General features: G+C 33.3%; 1 protein-coding gene across 1 annotated transcript in view; it reads right to left on the bottom strand.

Moving 5' to 3' along the window:
* Window positions 1–3,135: 3,135 nt before the first annotated feature.
* Window positions 3,136–18,729, bottom strand: part of LOC148277114 (G1/S-specific cyclin-D2-like) — a 44,003-nt gene continuing 28,409 nt past the window's right edge. The window contains exon 4 of the mRNA XM_088233311.1: window positions 3,136–4,763. Within this exon, the coding sequence (XP_088089437.1) occupies window positions 4,450–4,763 (314 nt within the window). The 3' untranslated portion in view covers window positions 3,136–4,449. The remainder of the gene's footprint in view (window positions 4,764–18,729) is intronic.

Here is an 18,729-nt window from a genome sequence, read left to right on the forward strand (position 1 = left end):
CAATCCGTTACTAGTAATATATTCTTCAAGAAGCGAATAGGACATATTATTACACCATTGGCACTGAGGTATAATAAAATAGAGATGGCGCTTTATAGAACAATATTTTAAAATTATGTTTTGAAAAATGAGCAGTGTCACATGAACATTGCCACGCAAAATGCGTAGTAGAGTAAAAAAGACCTAACTGTCTATGCCAGTATACTGTGAATTCAAAGCTGTATTTCAAGCCTTTTTATACTGCTTCAAGTTTACTGACTACAAGTTAGGTTCTGTAACTTGGGTTGAATGGAACACAAGACGGGTGCCCAGTGCTGCATCTAGTCTTCCATTTTTCAAGGAGGTTCTCCATCTCTGTTGAAAAACCTGTTGAAATATATAAAACATTTATTTCTTCTGTCTGTGGCGGCGGAATTCAAGTAAAAAAGTTTTCTTGGTATGAATGTATTTATTTTATTTAAACTAATTTATTTGTACAGTTTTATCAATGAATATGAACACAGGGTAAACTTGGTACAATATAATATGTACATTTAGTTTACAAATATAAACATAATGTAAAACTTTACAAAATATGGCATTTTTTCTTTCAAATTATAGAAAACAGTATCAAAGGCACACTATAAATGCAACAATTTTTATAAGGCACAGTCTTAATCTAGAGTAGATCATTGTTTAAAAAAAACTCAGTCACCTCTTTCATAATATTAATGTGTGGGAGTTTTATTAATTTACTTTTCACTTTGAATATTTAAAGAGACACGTGTAAACGAAAGAAAATAATTATATAATAATTAAAGCTGCTATTATTTATCAATGAGTTTGTGCAAATACATACCTATATTTATATTAGACGTGTAAAGCATAGTTCGAAAAGTATTTTGGCTCATATGGAGCATTCCATCCGTTATAAAAAATAGAAACAAAAAATCTTCATTTAATCACTTGATACACAACGATAGAACGATAAATCAATAAGTCCAATGAAAATTGATAAAATAAGATAAGTGTTCATTACAAAATGAAGAAAGTAGTTGAATGGTTAATAGACAGCAAACTCTACATATGAAGTCATTATATTATTTGAATTCTGGTAGACTAGAAAACTATTTCGAATAACAAAATGTTTATTTTTAATTATTTAGTAGAGCAGCTAGCAAACTACTCATAATCAAGTAAACTGTTTCTTTCGAGAAACACAAATTAAACTAATAATTCTTAGATCCCACTTTTTTGGGAGACATTAGGTTAAAAGGATATGAAAGAAGTTCTTTAAATTAGAGCTTTCAATATAAATGGAGGGAAATCTTTAAAAATAAACATTAATCAATTGTATACAGTTGAAAACAATCAGTATACAAGTGTTATTAGCACGAACACTAAAGAAAAACCCAACACAAAATAATAGTTAAGATTTTTAACAAGAGATCAAATGTGTTAAGAATAATATCTTAACATTAAATCTAATACACATTTATAAAATTAAGCACAACCAATTTCTATTTAATAGTCTAAAATAATACAATTATAATACATTTTAGGTATGTATACATACATAGGTTTATGACCTGTCAAACAAAAGGACTACTTATTTTATTTTAATGGAGTTGTTGAAAAGGAATGTTGAGTATTACGAACACCAAGCCAACTTCATAATTTAAACATTATAATACAAGTTAAATTACTTTCGTGGTTGTGTGATTGATCATTATTTATTGACTGTTATCAATAAAAACGCTATGTACTCCTGACATTTATTTGTTATAATACAGTTTTCAAGTGTTTAGAGACAGATCTATGATAGAAACATAATTCTATAAGTAATATTTACACGCGGTCATGAATTCAATCACAACTTTGGAGTGAAAGAAATTGAAATGGTAGCGCATTCTCGCATTTACTAAATATATATTTATGTATTATTACCAGCTTACTCCAAAGGTGTCATTATGTATCAAACATAATCACTACAATACTTTGTTTATAAGTAATAAATTGATTTAATCTCTCCATCGTTTTATATTATAGTTCAATATTTTTTATCATACCAAAGTACAATGTACAGCTTACAATAGTTTACGCTCTGAGATCGTATAAGTTAAGTAATATGCTTAGTGAAGCTGTGACACACTCAAAAGTCTTACAACTACATGTTTCAAAATAAAAATTAATTTAACTGAAATAAACTAATAAATAGAATACAAATTTAGGCCTACTTAACATTAGATATTTTCTAAAAATTGAAACTAATTTTATGCCGAATTTAAGGCATTTTTTAATCCTTAGTATTAACCAACAGTTTGTAACAATTCACTTTGTAAGTTCACAACCTCACAACTTATTGTCAATTTGTAGCACTGAGAAGTGATGTACATTTACACGAGGTAATAAACAAAGACAAATTATTATAAAACATCGTTGGAGCTAACAAAATATATAAAACTCAAATAACAACTGGCAACAGTAATAAATAATCTTAAAAATAGTAGAAGAAATATGATAACTCATGTAATTTTCACCTAAGTATACCAAAGAATTTTGCTAATATTTTGGGTATTAAAAGTTTTGTATGAAAATCGGATTACCTAATACTTTTTTGTTTAAATATAAGTATTGTTTTAATGGTACACAAAAGAAAATTAACTTTGGTAAGAGCGGATACACGTGGTTTCTTAATGTTACAAGGCAATGGTTACTATTTACAACATAATTAAATATACATAATGTCAGGATAACACTAAAAAAACAACTAAGAATGTATAAATTACAATACTATCCAGAATGAAATGAGTAAATCTTATACATAAGGGCAAAGTTTACATAATCTTAAATGGAACATAGTTAAGAGGCATATTATTAGAAAACATAATTTACTATACTAAAATCCTACATCAAGCTTTGGTTAGTCTTTATTAATTACAACCGGTGGGTAAATTCTATGCAGACATCAATTAGGTGTAAATATCAGTTGCTTAAATAACAATTAGGTATGTAAAAACAATATTGTCAAGGGTAGAAAAAAATCATGTATTTGTACGCATTGATATAATACAAAATTCAGGTGTACTAATTGAGAGCAGCAGTAAACTCTTCAGTACCCCATTATATATTTTGGAATGCAGCATTCTTGTTATATTTTTTTTATGCAATTTAAAAATATTTTTATCAACTTTTTTTGGCACCATAACAGGTCAGGGGGCCCAATTACAGTGGTGAATGACGAACTTCAGCCCTACGAGAAATTGGATACAAAAGATGATTTTTTGCGTGCGGTAAAAATTAGAGCATTAAATTTTATGGCAAAATTTCTCAAAAATATACGAAAAAAAAAAAAAAAAATATTTTAATAAAAACGCACTACTTTGAATGACGTCACTGGTTCATATGAACAATCCAATGTTATGAGAGCTCTGAAGGATATCCGGTTTGGTCACCGCAAACGAACCAATCGGAAGAACTGTCAGAGAACAACCTCTGACGTCACACGCGGAGTTATTTCAGAAATACAAAACTAAAAAAAATCATAGCGCTGATAATACGATATATAAAAATAAAATATTTTTTTTTGGATCAGTAAATACTCTATTAACAAATAAAAAAAGAAAAAAAAAAACACTGAATTTCCTCATTACAGCACAGAACGAGCCTGGAACAATCAGTGTGCTAATCAAGTGTCTTAATCACTACATCACGGAGGCCGCACATATATACATGTGCATAAGACACACTCGGATATAAAGGATTTAACACATTTTAGTTAAAAAAAAAAAAAAAAAACAGACAGATCCAAATAGTGCATAATATATGAAAAATTTACTTCAGGGTTACTGCAATGGAGCATTTATCAAGATAATTAAGATATTTTAAGTTCTTTGAGCTCTCGAAGGATTTTATCAAGATAAACTCTATATTCCCTTTCTAGAAAAGGAATGACCAGCTAAGCTTCTATTTTGGAGGCTTGTCAACGGATGGAAGAGGAAGGATTTGGAAGGAAGTTATGAAAAATCCACAATATGCAGACCAATTGAGAAAAATCACTCTTCAATTGTTTTTCTTGTAACTGGCAGGAAACAAACATGCGACGCCAGTTTCACAGTTGGCCGTCTGACCAACTGCGCCACGGTGCCTGTCACTTAATTAACATATTGCAAAGGAAATGGAAAACATTCAAGAGAAGGAAATATTGTGTAACATACTGTGTAAATTCCACCATTTCCCCTATGTTTGAACATCCATATTTCTTCAATTCTTCGAACCTGTTGTGTATCTTAATAACTCCCTAGGGGGTGAAATCCAGTCTGTCTACAAATTTTTGGACAAACTAAAAATATTGCTGGTGTCACTTGATTGTTACTTAAGCATCGTAAAACAAACTAAAATTCAATAGACACGAAAGAGTCTGCATCATTTTGTGTTCGTGAGATCATAATAAAGTTCGGTAGTGGTGTGTTAGAAGAGGACGTCCTGTACGTCGGTCGGGGTGCCGGGGGGATCCACCGCTTCCCGGTAAGCGCTCTTGGGGGGCGCGGTTTCCCTAGCCACGAGGCGCTCCACGTGCTGCACGGCGCGCTCCGCCAGCGCGGGCTCCGCTCCGCTGAGGGCGCACACGGCGCCTAGCCCGTCCTGGGTGGGGCTGCAGGAAGCGCCGGGGACCGCGGCGGGCGCGGCGGGCGCGGGCAGCGCCCCAGCGCCGAGTCCCCGCGCCGCGGCCACGAGGCAGGCCGTGGCGGTGAGAGAGGGCGGGACGTACATGAAGTCGGCATCTGTAACGAGGAAAGTAAACTGTAAGGAATTTGATAATCAATTGCTATTATTATGGATTATTTATATGGCTCTATTTTTGTCAAATCACCTCAATGGGCATCAAGCTGTATAGAAGAGAGAAAATCACTGTTATTATTTTAAATTATAGCTTTTTCACATTTCAATTTTAATCAAGTTTACTAACCAAATTTTTTGCGTAGATACTTAATATATCTGTAAATTTTGTGTGGTTTTGATAACATTATTTTAAGCGAGAGATTCTTCTTTACTACATTTAGACTGCTCCGAACAGCAAAAAAAAATTCTGAGGCCCAAAGGGTCGATAAAATGAGGAACTTCAGCCCTACGAGAAATTGGATACAAAAAATGTCTTCTTGCGAGCGGTAAAAATTAGAGCATTAAATTGTACGGAAAAGTTTCTTGGAAATGGACGAAAAAATTTAAAAAAATATTTTAATAAAAACGAACTGCTTAGAACAACGTCACTAGTTCATATGAATCAACCAATGATAAGAGAGTGAGCTGTAAAAGATACTTGGTTTACTTACCGTAAACGGACCAATCGGTAAAACTGACAGAGAATAAGTGGAAGAGAACCTTTGATGTCATATGCGGAGTAATTTCAGAAATACAAAACTTTAAAAAATCATAGCGCTGATAATACAATATATAAAAATTAAAAACAAAAATTTTTGGCTTAATTTCATAGTCTATTAAGAAATAAAAAAAAATTAAAAACCACTGAACTTCCTCATTAGATAGTGACCGAGTTTCGGTTTCGGTTGCGGAAAATAAAACGAGTTTCGGCCATATTTTCGGTTTCGGCAAAAAATTGGCCGAAACTTTGGCTCAGCCGGAACCTGCGGTCGGGATGTGTCGGATTACGTTCGGCTGTACTCGGGTGCATCTTTTTTTGTATTTATATTTTTGTAATTCCATTATAGTTAAGAAGTTAAAGTACCTATAGCGTACATCGAAGAAGTGTTAGATATTAGTTATGTATTACATGACAATGAACTAAAAAGCGCTAAAAATATTTTTTAAATGCTCAATAAATTGATGCTTTTTATTTAATTGTGTATTTAACACTTATTTTTACGAGCTCGTAAGGTTTAACAGTAAAAACGCCCAATTTCGGGCGTTTTGAAGTGAATATAAATTGAACAATGTTTTGAGTATGTCCAAATGCTTGCAGACTGGCCGGATTGAGTTGTTCATATTTAAAATTAAAATATGAACAACTCCCTAGGGAGAAAATCCAGCCAGTCTGCAAGCATTTGGACATGCTCAAAACATTGTTGAATTAACTACCTGGTAAAAGAAGAAGTATGAAAAATTGGAAAATTGTTGTCAGGCGTTACCTGAATTGGTTCAGCCGGATGAATCTCCCCCACATGATAAAGGTTTCAGCTCTTTTATTTCACAAAAGTCAACAGATGGAAAAGTTAAGGAAATGTGGATGTTAAAACATAGGCAGAATGGTGAATGTTACACAATGTGTAAAGTGGCCATTTAAACCAGCCAATGACAGGCCATAAGCCCTGTAAATGTCTAGACTCCCATATTTCCGCCTCAAAAATGTTTTCCCTCTCTGTTGTAACACATTTAAAAATGAATAGATTTAAATAAGTTTCGGTTCTGGTATGGTTTCGAAAACTAGAAAAGCCGAAATTTGGTTTCGCTTTCGGCTGAAAATATTGTTTCGGGCGGTCACAGAACCTTTTCAATCGAAGCCCGAAGGGTCGATTTTTACCAGGTTCGAAGGGCCGAATTTCCTAGCATGTAACGGTTGCCTGTTACCTGTTAGGGATACATATTTATTCAAAATTTCGTTTCCGGAAATTAACTAATAGATTGTAGTTGCATTCCGAACAAATATAAAAATATATAAAAAAAACTGTAATTTTGGCAACGCATTGAAAGGTGATTGTCTAGTCAAAAGTATTTCAACGCATTTGATTCAGAGTGACCTCTAGTGCACCTTTAGTCTCGGGAGGTGCATCAGAACTCGGAACCATTAGCGTGGTCCATCAGGTGCTCGGAGAGGTAGGTACCGCATTACAGATGTTGCAGACGACCGAGACAGGTGGCTGGCGATGTGCACCTTGCGCGAGCTACCTTGGCCGCGTAATATTAACTTTATAGGTTGGATATAAAAAATACTCGGTAGGTCCTGCACCCGCGGCGAGGCGCCCGTCTCTATTCCAAGTGGAGATTGGAGATTCGCGTCCGACCGAAATATTGTCGGTTTTTTAACACAGATAAAATCTCTCGGTGAACGAATTGTCAAATCGTCCACACGCTGGCCCAGTTTTTACTGTTTTTATTTTAATACACTACGAACTGCTGGAGGGAGTAAGCATTTTTGGACATTTTCGTCTATTTTTCTCTGGCTTTGGACAAGTTTTATTTGAAAATATTGTTTTTTTTTTCAATTAAGTTGTGACGGAGGCATTGAGGAAAACCAGGGTAGAAAAATCGTAATCGTATATTTATTTATTGCACGCTCTTTTCTGCCCTAGATTTTGACTAAAATCAGACAGAGTCCCCCAGGACTATAACAGCTGCGGGTGGAGGTTGGTTTTCTCTCTCAATGGCTTTGGACAAGATACCGGCCTGAATATGAGCAGCAACGAAATATTTTTTCAATTTATCGAGGAGAAAACTGTTGGTGAAAATACGCATAAAATATTTTTAAAATAACTAAAACCCTTTGTTTCAATGTGCACAGTTATGAGGGCTATATAAATTATGTAATAAGTAAACAACTACAACATTTTAATGTATTTATGTTTTTCCTCGATCCCACATTCCTGGAAATTTAATTGTGGATAAAGAAAATATTTTTTACAAATAAATATGTGTCACAAGCTGTATTTGCTCACCCATTAAATAATTGGCGTAAAATTTTGGTTTATTTGTAAATATCGTATTTTTTGGTTGAAAGAGCTTTTTTTTTATAAATAAAAAAAATAGTTATTTATAACAACCGTAATTCGAAAATACGTTTATTAATTTTGTGATAAAAAAGTTTGGCCGATTTTTAACCTGTCTGTTTTTTGGTTCACTAGAAGATATTTCTTGTGCGCTTTTGACGTACGCCTCAGAGATTAAACACATTCGCACATTGGCCCGTGTCGAGACTGTCAAGAGACACAGAACGACTCACAAACATGTGGGCAGTGCAGCGATTTCGTTAACTGGTGAACGTATTGGCCAACGTGTGGAGCTACCTTAAAACGAACCGATTAATTTAGATCATAACAGAAAATCAATAAATAAAAAATTAGAAATTAAAAAATGACAAAATATCATATTATTTATTGAACCGGCATTAGCTTTTTGAAATAACACGATTAAATGGAATAAATTAAACACTTTGTTTTATATTATAATAATGGTAGAGTTGATAAATCTTAGCTGTTTTTTTTTTAATACTGGCGTAGTAACTAAAAACATCACTAAACCTTTACATATTCAACTAGCGTATTATAGAAAAATAATTTAGAAAAAATACAAAATAATGATAATTCATTTTATATGAATTAATAATATTTTATTTAAAAATCTCTCACCATTACTTACAATATCCCGTTATATAAACCTCCCCCGTCTTTATTAGTCCACCCCCATCCCTGTCAGTACCATAGAGTAATACCACGCCACTGGCTAATAGAGTTGCCCATACGGACGGACAAAAACCATTCTATGGTTATCAACCACGAAGTTAGCTACAGTTTACAGGAATACGACGGGCCGTAGGTACTCAGGTCGAGAATTGCAAGCGCAAATCGATACCGTCCGTTACACGTTTGTTGTTAAACTAAAAATTTGCAACGCGTTTGTTCTATGCAATGGAGCTAAAGGGCTTCTCTCGTGAATTATTACTCTGAGACCATTTATGTTTACACTACTTTTTCTTTTCAAAATCCGCTCCTAAGTGGAGCATGTCGGCATCACCAATTGCCTCCAGGAGGTCCTATCGCCGGCCAGCACTCTCGCTTCCTCCCACGCCAATCCAGCGGCCCTTAGTTCCGCCGAATAAAGTCGAAAGATCGTCATCGACGGCCTTCCAGGACTGCGTGAGCCCGCAGGTTTAAAAAATAGGCAACTCGGGTTTGTGCTTTTAGAAACGTCATATTTTTATTCAATCTACGCCGCACATTTTCGCTATATACATATTTTCCGGTTTAACCGAATTTTCGTTTAATCGAAGCCTTGTCGGACCCGTCAATTCGGTTTAACGGGACTGTAGTGTAGTTTATAATAACATCCGTAGATGGAAAGATCTGCGCTTTCCGAAACTAGCAGTGCTTCAAAATAAACAAAGTGTTCGATTTAATACATTTTGACAAAATATTACATACTGAATATTTTCAAGATCTGCATAGAAACCATAATGTCGCATTTCGATACCGGTAAGTTTAATTGCAAGAGTTAGGACACTATGAACGGCGTTCTTTGCGTCCTACCACTACACAAAGGATACAAGAACTGGTATTTAAAATAACATCTGCCCGTGTTACTTTTACGTTTACCTGTACCAATATTCGCATTTTTTGCACTCGCGAGACCAGGCACCCAGTTAAGTAGTACCTTTGTACCTGCGTACCACGTGGTCGAGTCGGGTACCAAGTTTGGCACCAGCTACTATACTATATTGCAAGACATTGTAATTATATCAAATGTACCTTTAAATTATGCGAAAAGGACAAAGGACTATTTTGTTACTACTTTTATTGGGTGAATAGCCATAACAATAAACAGAATGGTCATCTCCGTGATATGTGATAGGTATAGAGTTACGGCGAGAGGTGGGTCCCTTTCACCATACAGGTTTTAAAACATCTGTTCGCGCAGAAAAATGGTCCGAAATCCGGACACGCTGCAATCCAGATTTTGGTAATTTGAAAATAATTTGAGGCATGTGCGGGACCAGAGAAACTCGCTTACGGAATAAAATTTAACTGTTTCCCTTTGTAATTTGATTATATTTTGGATTATTTATATTTTTTATACTAGTTACCTTTTCACACTTTTTTTATCAGTGATTCGATAATTTTGTCCAAAATTTTGAATGGCTAATTGGACGTTCTTGATTTAAAGATTTTATAACTTTTAATGTTCCTAAAACTCGTACGCAACAGCACTATTTTATTTGCAAATCTAGTACCTACTAATTATTATACTTACTAATTATAACTTAGCAATCAATATACCTAGCTCTATTTATATTTCTCGCTGTTCAACATCAAAATTCAAAGAAATGCTTTATTAAAGGTAGAATAGTTATTTGGTCGTTTAGTCATTTTGTGTAGGTACATGTCCCATTCTTTTTTTTGTTTTAAAGTATACACATTTTTATTTTTTTTTAAAAGGAAATATTTGCGTTCTTATAATTTACACAAATATTTAATTTTGAGGGCCATTTTCAACGAGTTGTAAATAACTCACTATTAGAAAATGGGAATCGAGTTGGGGTAGATTGGGATTCGAACCACGGACCTTCGATCCGTGAGTCCGAGACACTAGCCACAGGACCACAACCCAATTCTGAATTTTAATTTGTATTTTTGTATTATTTTATTTTATATTTCATATCGCTCTTCAGTTTAAAAATATATAAACCTAATTGTGTATTAGTTTTAAAAATGTAAAAGCCCGCAGCTGGCGTTTAAAATATTGTATAAAATAAACAAATATTTAAATACAGTAGCATATATAATTGTTTCTACATCGAACGCATTTGAACTAAGGACATTCAATAGCAGTTAGTAATAATTTCGAATTTGAAAAGAAATAGAGCGACATCGTCATACGTCACAAAAATCAAATATTTTGTTAACGACAGCTGTTTATTTTTCAGCGGTAGAAACATCTGATACTAAAGACGGCCACAGACTGTAGTGCTCTATATTATGTATTGCCGTTAAGCAAACATTATGTAGCAGACCCGTTCTAGATAAAGGAGAGAGACCGAGAGAACGAAGAAATATCTAAATCGTAAATTTCGACGAGTAAATAAAATAAAAATAATATCAGTGATTTTTTAAATCTTTTTATTTGTTAAAAAACGATTATTGAAGGCGTGACATTACGTACAATTAAATAAAAATAACACAACATTTATGTGATTGAAAATGCTTGTATTTCTTTTGAAAAGCAAAATTTTTAGATAGTAGTACCGCGGCAACTCTTTTGTTTTTTTTAATTTTTTTATTAAAAAAGAAAAGAAATATTTGCGTTCTTATAATTGACGTAAATATTTAATTTTTAGCGCCATTTTCAACGAGTTGTAAATAACTCACTATTAGAAAATGGTAATCAAGTTGGGGTAGAGTGGGATTTGAACCACGGACCTTTGATCCGTGAGTCCGAGACACTAGCCACGAGACCACAACCCGATTCTTTTTATTTTTTACCTGAATCATCTGAAAAACTTGACTTTAAAACTGAGTCTTTATATGAGATTCAATGTACCAAAGTTTGGTCTAAATTTTAAGAGGCGTAATCTGCCAGTCGAAAAATAATTATAATAGTTTAGATGCATAAAACTTTTAAGTGTATTTTTCAATAGAAATACCTTAAAAAATAACCGTTTTTTTGCATGTTTTTTTTTGATTGCGCGATTTTCAAATGGCTCAATCGTACGATTTTCTTACTTTTTATGAGACCACACCCCTAAAATAAATATTTGCGTTATTACGATTTATTGAAATATTTCCATTTTGGGGACCATTTTCAATAAGTTGTAAATAACACACTTTTTATATATTTATTTATGTATATATTTTTTTGTTTATTCACACAAAAATATATATCAGAAAAAAATAATAATCTCTAAGTTCAGTCATATCTCTCCACTTCTTCGGGAATGACACTGACTACGTTTTACACCGAGGGTGGAATACAAAACTCTCTTGGCTTATGTATCAAGTTATGATGTTGCACCTTGAATCCGCAGCCTATATTATGCAGGTTATGTGCAGTTCTGTATGTAGGCACATAATAAATGCACAATATATTTATTACAATGTGCAACTATATGACCAATATTCAGAAGTAGATTTATTTTTAATAATACGTATCACATTTATATTTTTAGTAATATTGTAAATTGCGTATGATTAGTTATGTATAATCTTTATATGACAACACTTACAATAACAATATACTGTGGAAGTCTTTAATTGGACTTTATGATAAGTATTTATAGTATAATTGTATTTTATACATTTATAAATGTCTGTTGGCTTTCCAATGAAATAAATAAAAAAATCATTCCACAACTCTGCTCCGGAGTATCTAAGGGAACTATGCATTCTAGATGAGCTAGCTGACTTACGGCGTTACGCTTAGATCAGCTACGTCTACGGCGAGAGGAAAAGTTAGTATACCTCTACGCAAACAGCGCACTAAATTCGGTGAACGTGGATTTGCAGTCGCTGGTCCTATGGCATGGAATGCTTTCCTAGCAGAGTTGTGAGGTGTTAGAGTGAAATGATGTTTCGGAAAAAACTTAGAACCCCCTTGTTCTTTAAATCATTTGAATAAATCTGTAGCATGTAATAACAAAATAAATTGTTTTACTTAAATTACAAATTTAAAAGTTTCAATTAAATTTATTTATCGATAGAATCACTTTGTTAAGTGTCCTTGAGGTATTATGTTACGAAAATGGCGCTGTATAAGTTATCTATAATATTAACGTATTCCTAATTCTACGAGACCAAGGGCCCTGTGTTGAGTTGGGATACAAAAAAATAGAAAGTAGCATTAAATAATACTACAAATAAAAGTTAATACATAAATATAAATTTCAATAAATATCTAGACAACACGCTTAATAGTACTATAATTAAATCTATGCAATGTCTCGCAGGAGTCTCCTGCAATGATCTCTTTCCTTAGACAAAATCCAAACTTATACAGTATTAGAAAGTGGGTAATAAGTTGTGGTAGAGTCAAGTCGAACTTCGGACCTCTGATCCGTGAGTACGCGATACTAGCCACGGGACCACAACCCGGTTCAAACTATTTACACCTAGTTAAAATTATTGCATAATGTCGATATATGGATATGGAAAAAAAACCTATTTCTAATGTTTATAACATGATAATAGGTTATTATTGAATATCTACAATGTTCCTTCGAATACATTAATATCGTGTTTTTTCATGAATAATAAAGCCTATTCCACATTTCTATGTATCCCGAGGCAATCCAACACCTGCCATTTTAGGTGAACCTTTTAGGTCCGGTAGTCCTTAGTGACGGTCTGTGCACCACATGGTCCTCGTATTTAGAGAAAGAAGAATAACAAAAACACGACAACAACGCAAAGATGGAGTTTTGACAAAATAATCGTAAAATAATGGCGTTAGGCTGAAATGTTCAACTCAAATTATTGGCACATTGAAAATGAAATGGTCAAAATTTGTTCATCTAGCCCCAAAAAAAAAACAGGATATAAAAACAGCGGTTTCGTATGTAATAATTGATAACACTACTGTTATTACATTATTTATCTTCTCACTTCGAAGCCCCATGAGAAGCTTTTTGATAATCTTGCATCGCCTTATTAGGGAGTTAACACAAATCGGATATATCAGAAAACATGACACAATCCTAATTATGGGAATTTATACTATGCAGCCCATTGATTTATTAATACTGTATTAATACTGAACTGTAAGTGTATTAATAAATCAATGATGCAGCCGCTTCTGATGTTCAAATAATCCTACAAAACTTGAAAAAAATTGTAGTAAACATGGACACAATACGAGAATATCAGAAAAATATCATATTCAACCTTTTAAAACGAAACAAGGACAGTCGAGACTAATAAACCAGGGACTGAAATTATACAATAAACTACTAGACAAAGCCAAACAAAAGATTCAGACAACCTTTACAAATATGTTAAAAATATTATTATTAACTGTAGAATATGAATTTTAAAAGTAAAAATATTTGGTTAAATGTATTAATCCGTAAGGGTTTATTAATAAATTTTAAAATAAAAAATAAAAAATATATTGATCAAGTTCGCTTCCTAGTTTGAGCGTGGGGCATCCACAAAAAAGCTTCCAGACTTATTGGTACAAGTGTCAAGGGCCAGTTGCACCAAAAATTTGTCTTAATAAACAAAATGTTATGCAAACCAACTAATTTTGTAAATTTTGATAGATATTTTTACTGTTCAGTAACTTTGAGGCGATTTCTTACAAAAGAGCTGCATTATTTTATTTTTTTTAGGATCCAGTAGCCTTTGGTCTCCTCAAATTATTGTACTCGTAAGGCTTTCAAAAAGATACTAGCGTAATCTTGGTTCTTATATTATTGATTTGATAAATGTCTTATTTTACCACCGTTTGATAGTCTTAAAAATGGTCTATCAAACGGTGGTAAAATATGTATAAAACTATTGTATTTTGTATAATACACGATAAAGTTGAGTCGTGGGGTGTCTCACTCATTTCTCCAAGACAATTGACACGAAGTTCGGCGCGTGGGGTGGCGGGGGCGGGGGCCAGGGGTGCAGCTGTCGCCCATCACCTGCCCTTATATTGTTTAACTACTTACCTTGGAAGGAAGCCATTGTACGGGGAGCACGACGGTTGTTTACCTCTTATCGAAAACAGGGACCGAAAATCAACAAGCGCCGATGGCAGGACGGAGTATCGGGAACGGTTCGGGAGCACGGTCATTGTTGAAATTTCAATCGTAATCACAATGGTTATTAAAAAATTGAAAGTCGGTACATTCTTACATTCGATTCGAGCTACGGAGGGGTGACATTTATTCGTTTTTGCCGCACATCTCAAAGATATCGTCGGGATCGTAGAACAACGACGGGTGTGCGAAAAATTCGACATTGACTTTCTTTTATATTTGATGTTGAAAAAGTTATATAAAGGCTTTTTTCCGGGTTTGATTTTTTTTATATACAAGTATCAAATGGTATACTTGTGTACTTTTCAAGTTGTGACATAAAGCGTCAAAAAAATAATTAAACCGCTCTCACGTAAAGTTAAACTTTCATTAATAACTTTAGAATAACTTTCTTATATTCTTAATCCGCCCGGACACAGAGAAGAAAATGATAAAGCTTAATAAACGTGTATAAAAAGGCATCGTATAGAATACGTAAGGTTAAGTAAAATTAATTAATAGCATATACTCGTAAGTTCTTTGTGGGCAAGAAAATAAGCTGAGCAGTGGTTAGAAAAGTTTTTTTTGTCAACATTCTTCAGTTATAAGTGCTTTTTTAGTCTGATGCATTTATTAGTATTATGTATTAGGTAAAACTACAAAAGGAGAATTCTTCGCAAAATCTGTGGTGAAAAAAGACGAAATGATGAATCCTACAACATTTGTAAAGTCCCTGTTGTCTCAACACATATGGGACCTCAAACTAATAGCGACTCTATTAGGATATTATAGCAATTACGAAGGCTATCTTTATCGGTACATACCGATACGGTATACTTAACTTCTGTACTATCTCTATCTACGTCGGTATGTTCTACTGACTTATCATCTCGACGTCATATGATCGAATCCAACCAATAAATGACGCCAAAATTAAAAATAGTTTTAATTCATATTTTAAATGGGCTACTGTGATAAAAAGTGGCCACTTCAAAGCGATTTTAAACTAAAATAAATCCCAATTCATGCCAAAAATGCTCGCTTGAATATGATTTTTATACTTTTGACAATTACCAAGACTGTATTTATCTTCCGAGAGATTACGAAGATAAACCACTGACTTTGTTTTACTTTTGGTGTTCCTTTTTTTCATTTGATAAAAAAACGGGCACAACTTATGTTAATACTTAAATTTAATTGTATCTGTATGCATATAAAATAAACGTATTTATTTTAACTATAGTGGACTGAATAAGCCCGTAAATAAATAAATAATAAATAAGGCTCGATTTGGGCTGTAGCGACATCGAGGAAAAAGAAGAATAATTACAATACACTCGTCCCATCTGAAGAAGGGACTTTTAGTCCCACAGAGCTGGGAATTATGTCTCAAATGTACGATAAACTTATGTATGTAATTAAATAAATTTATTACAAACTTTTTATTTATTGTATAAGGTAATTCAACAAAGATACATACTTGAAAACATACGATTTGAAGGTATTCGTCGATACAATTTCACATGCATAAATACATATCTTAAATAACAAAATTACACAAAATTGATAAAATTACATTTGTGTTCCTTTTTTAAACATTTTTCAAATTTCTTAGACAGTATACAATAAAAAATAAGTTTTACGTGTGTAATTATTAACTAAGATTTATTCCTCACAGGTTCTGATTACTATTAAGTGCATGAGTCGATCGACCTTAGAATAGGACTCAATGGCGATATGTTTGATGATCGTGTGATAGTCGATTCGCGGTCGATAAAACAATAAAAAAGGAAGTTCATGGTTTATTGACGAATATTTAACAAGTCCGTTGACCGACCTCGGCAACTAAATACTGTTGACAGTTTAGTTTCATAAATGTGCCGCGTGTACATTTTATAATTGCGAAGACATCGACAAGGTGCCTCTTCCCTAAGACGAATTTAATAATGTCGGTCATTATCCAAAACGATCGAGTGTGACACGACCGGAGGAGTTTGTTAATTAAGCGTCTGGTGACCTGCCTTCACGCCGCGAGGACAGTTGGTTAAACGGATAACTGGAGTCCAACTGACGGCGCACAAAGGTAGCGGTAAGAACAAGAATAGGGCGAAAATAGACAAGGGCAACACACCCTGAAGATGAGAGGGCCGGACAAACAACAGGGTCAAATTTACGAAAAAAAAAACACAAAATATAAGTCCACATTTTTCGGATTTCAATGAAACGGATGCGTCTAATAATCAAACATAGATGCATCTAAGATAATCTGGACATCATTATGACCCAAAATGGACTGTGACTTGCACAAACAAAATAGACAAAAATGCAAAATTAAAATATTGTAAAACATATTATTACTATCACATTATCCGGGCGGATAAAGAATACAGTTCTGTGGCAATGTCGGATTACGTTCGGCTGTATTTGGGTTCATATATTCATAATTACATGTTTAAAAAATAGCCCAATTAGAGATAATGGATTGTTGTGCATTCAAATAAATAGTAGTGTTTCTACGTCACAAAACGTAAGTACGCGACCTAGAACAAGTGGTAACATCTTAATTCCAAAATTAAAAACAACTACAGCACAACATCATTATACTTACAGAGGAATATTTTTCTTTAATGAAAATGAGCAAAGAAAATAAAAAGTGCCGTCAGGAAAACAACTTATTTAAGAAAGAAGTGAAAAATTATATATTTTTTTTTTTGTGTAGCACTGATTAAAAACACCATTCTTTTTTTTTGCAATTTATATGTTATCCTAAAAATATTAATAATTAAAAATAAAATATTCAAATTATTGTAAGACGTCACTCCCCATTATGTTCACAAGAATTGTTTTTTCTTTTACGTAATGGGAAACGTTAATGTAAATTACGTATTGAATTTATATAAAATATGTATTTAGTTGTAATATTGTATACTTATATTTGTTTATCTGAATAAAAAAAAACACTAGACTGATTTTGTGATTTGTTGACTACAGTTAGTATTTCTAAGATCTTTCATATTTATATTTTTGTAATTCTTTTATAGTTTATAAGTTAAAGTTCCTAAAGCGTACATGGAAGAACTGTTTCTATTTGTAAACTCAAGACAAGATCTGTACTTTTTTGTTTAAGTTTACAGCGATTCAAACGAGCACTAAATAAATAGTTCAGATCCTGTCTTGATGTCCTTATGTTTGTCAATGCTTCTTTTTAAGATTTTGTTTACTATTCTTTTATTGTAATATTAAAACCCTATTAATGAGGAAGTTTAGTGGTTATTTAATATTTTTTATTTGTTAATAGACTATTAAACTAAGTCAAAAATTTTTTTTTTCAATTTTTATATATCGTATTATCAGCACTACGATTTTTTAAAGTTTTGCATTTCTGAAATAACTCCGCGTGTAACGTCAGAGGTTCATTTCCGCTTATTCTCATTTAGTTCTTCCCATTGGTCCAGAATTGACAAGTAGACCGGAAATCTTCCATAGCTCTCAGATCATAGGTTGATTCACACGAACCAGTGACGTCATTCAAAGTAGTGCGTTTTTATCAAAATATTTTTTCCGTACATTTTCAAGAAACTGTGCGGTACAATTTAATGCTCTGATTTTTACCCCGCGCAAGAAAACATTTTTTGTATCCAATTTCCCGTAGGGCTGAAGTTCCTCATTGTATAAATGGACAATGTCCGTTAATAAATAGATAAATAAACCAAAAAGTACTAAAAATAAACTAATTTCCTCATAAAAATTTATACCTTTTATTTGATGTGTATTTTATTTGTTATTTATACATTTTATTACAAATACAATTTTATGTTCATTTAACAATAAAAAACGTCTAATTTTGGCGTTTTGAAGTGACTTTTAACTTATTTAAATAAGTTTCGGTGTCAGCCGAAACTAGAACAGAAGCCGAAGTTCAGTTTCGGTTTCGGCTGTTTCGGTCGGTCACTACAAAAAACACTTAATTTGTTAGTGGCTAAGTGAGAAAGGTGATGGCGGGTGGATGGTGTTAAAATAAAATGGCGGCCTCCGTGGCGTAGTGGTCAAGACGATTGACTCACACACGGAAGGTTCCGGATTCGATTTCCGGTGAGAACAATAAAATAAAAAAAAGTAATTTTTCTCAAGCCTGGGAGTTTTGTGATGTAGTTCACCACTGTAATTGGGCCTTCTGGCCTGTTGTGGTGCAAAAGTAAAATATAAATATAAAATAGGGGCGAAGAAATACCTTCTGCCGACCCGCGGGTCAATATACCCCAAGGAACGATCTCCCTCCCCTCGGGCCCTCACAAACAACAGGTTGA

Source organism: Micrasema longulum, unplaced genomic scaffold, assembly GCF_059751315.1.
Source record: "Micrasema longulum isolate JH-2025_06_02 unplaced genomic scaffold, ASM5975131v1 h1tg001081l, whole genome shotgun sequence".
Classification (NCBI taxonomy): domain Eukaryota; kingdom Metazoa; phylum Arthropoda; class Insecta; order Trichoptera; family Brachycentridae; genus Micrasema; species Micrasema longulum.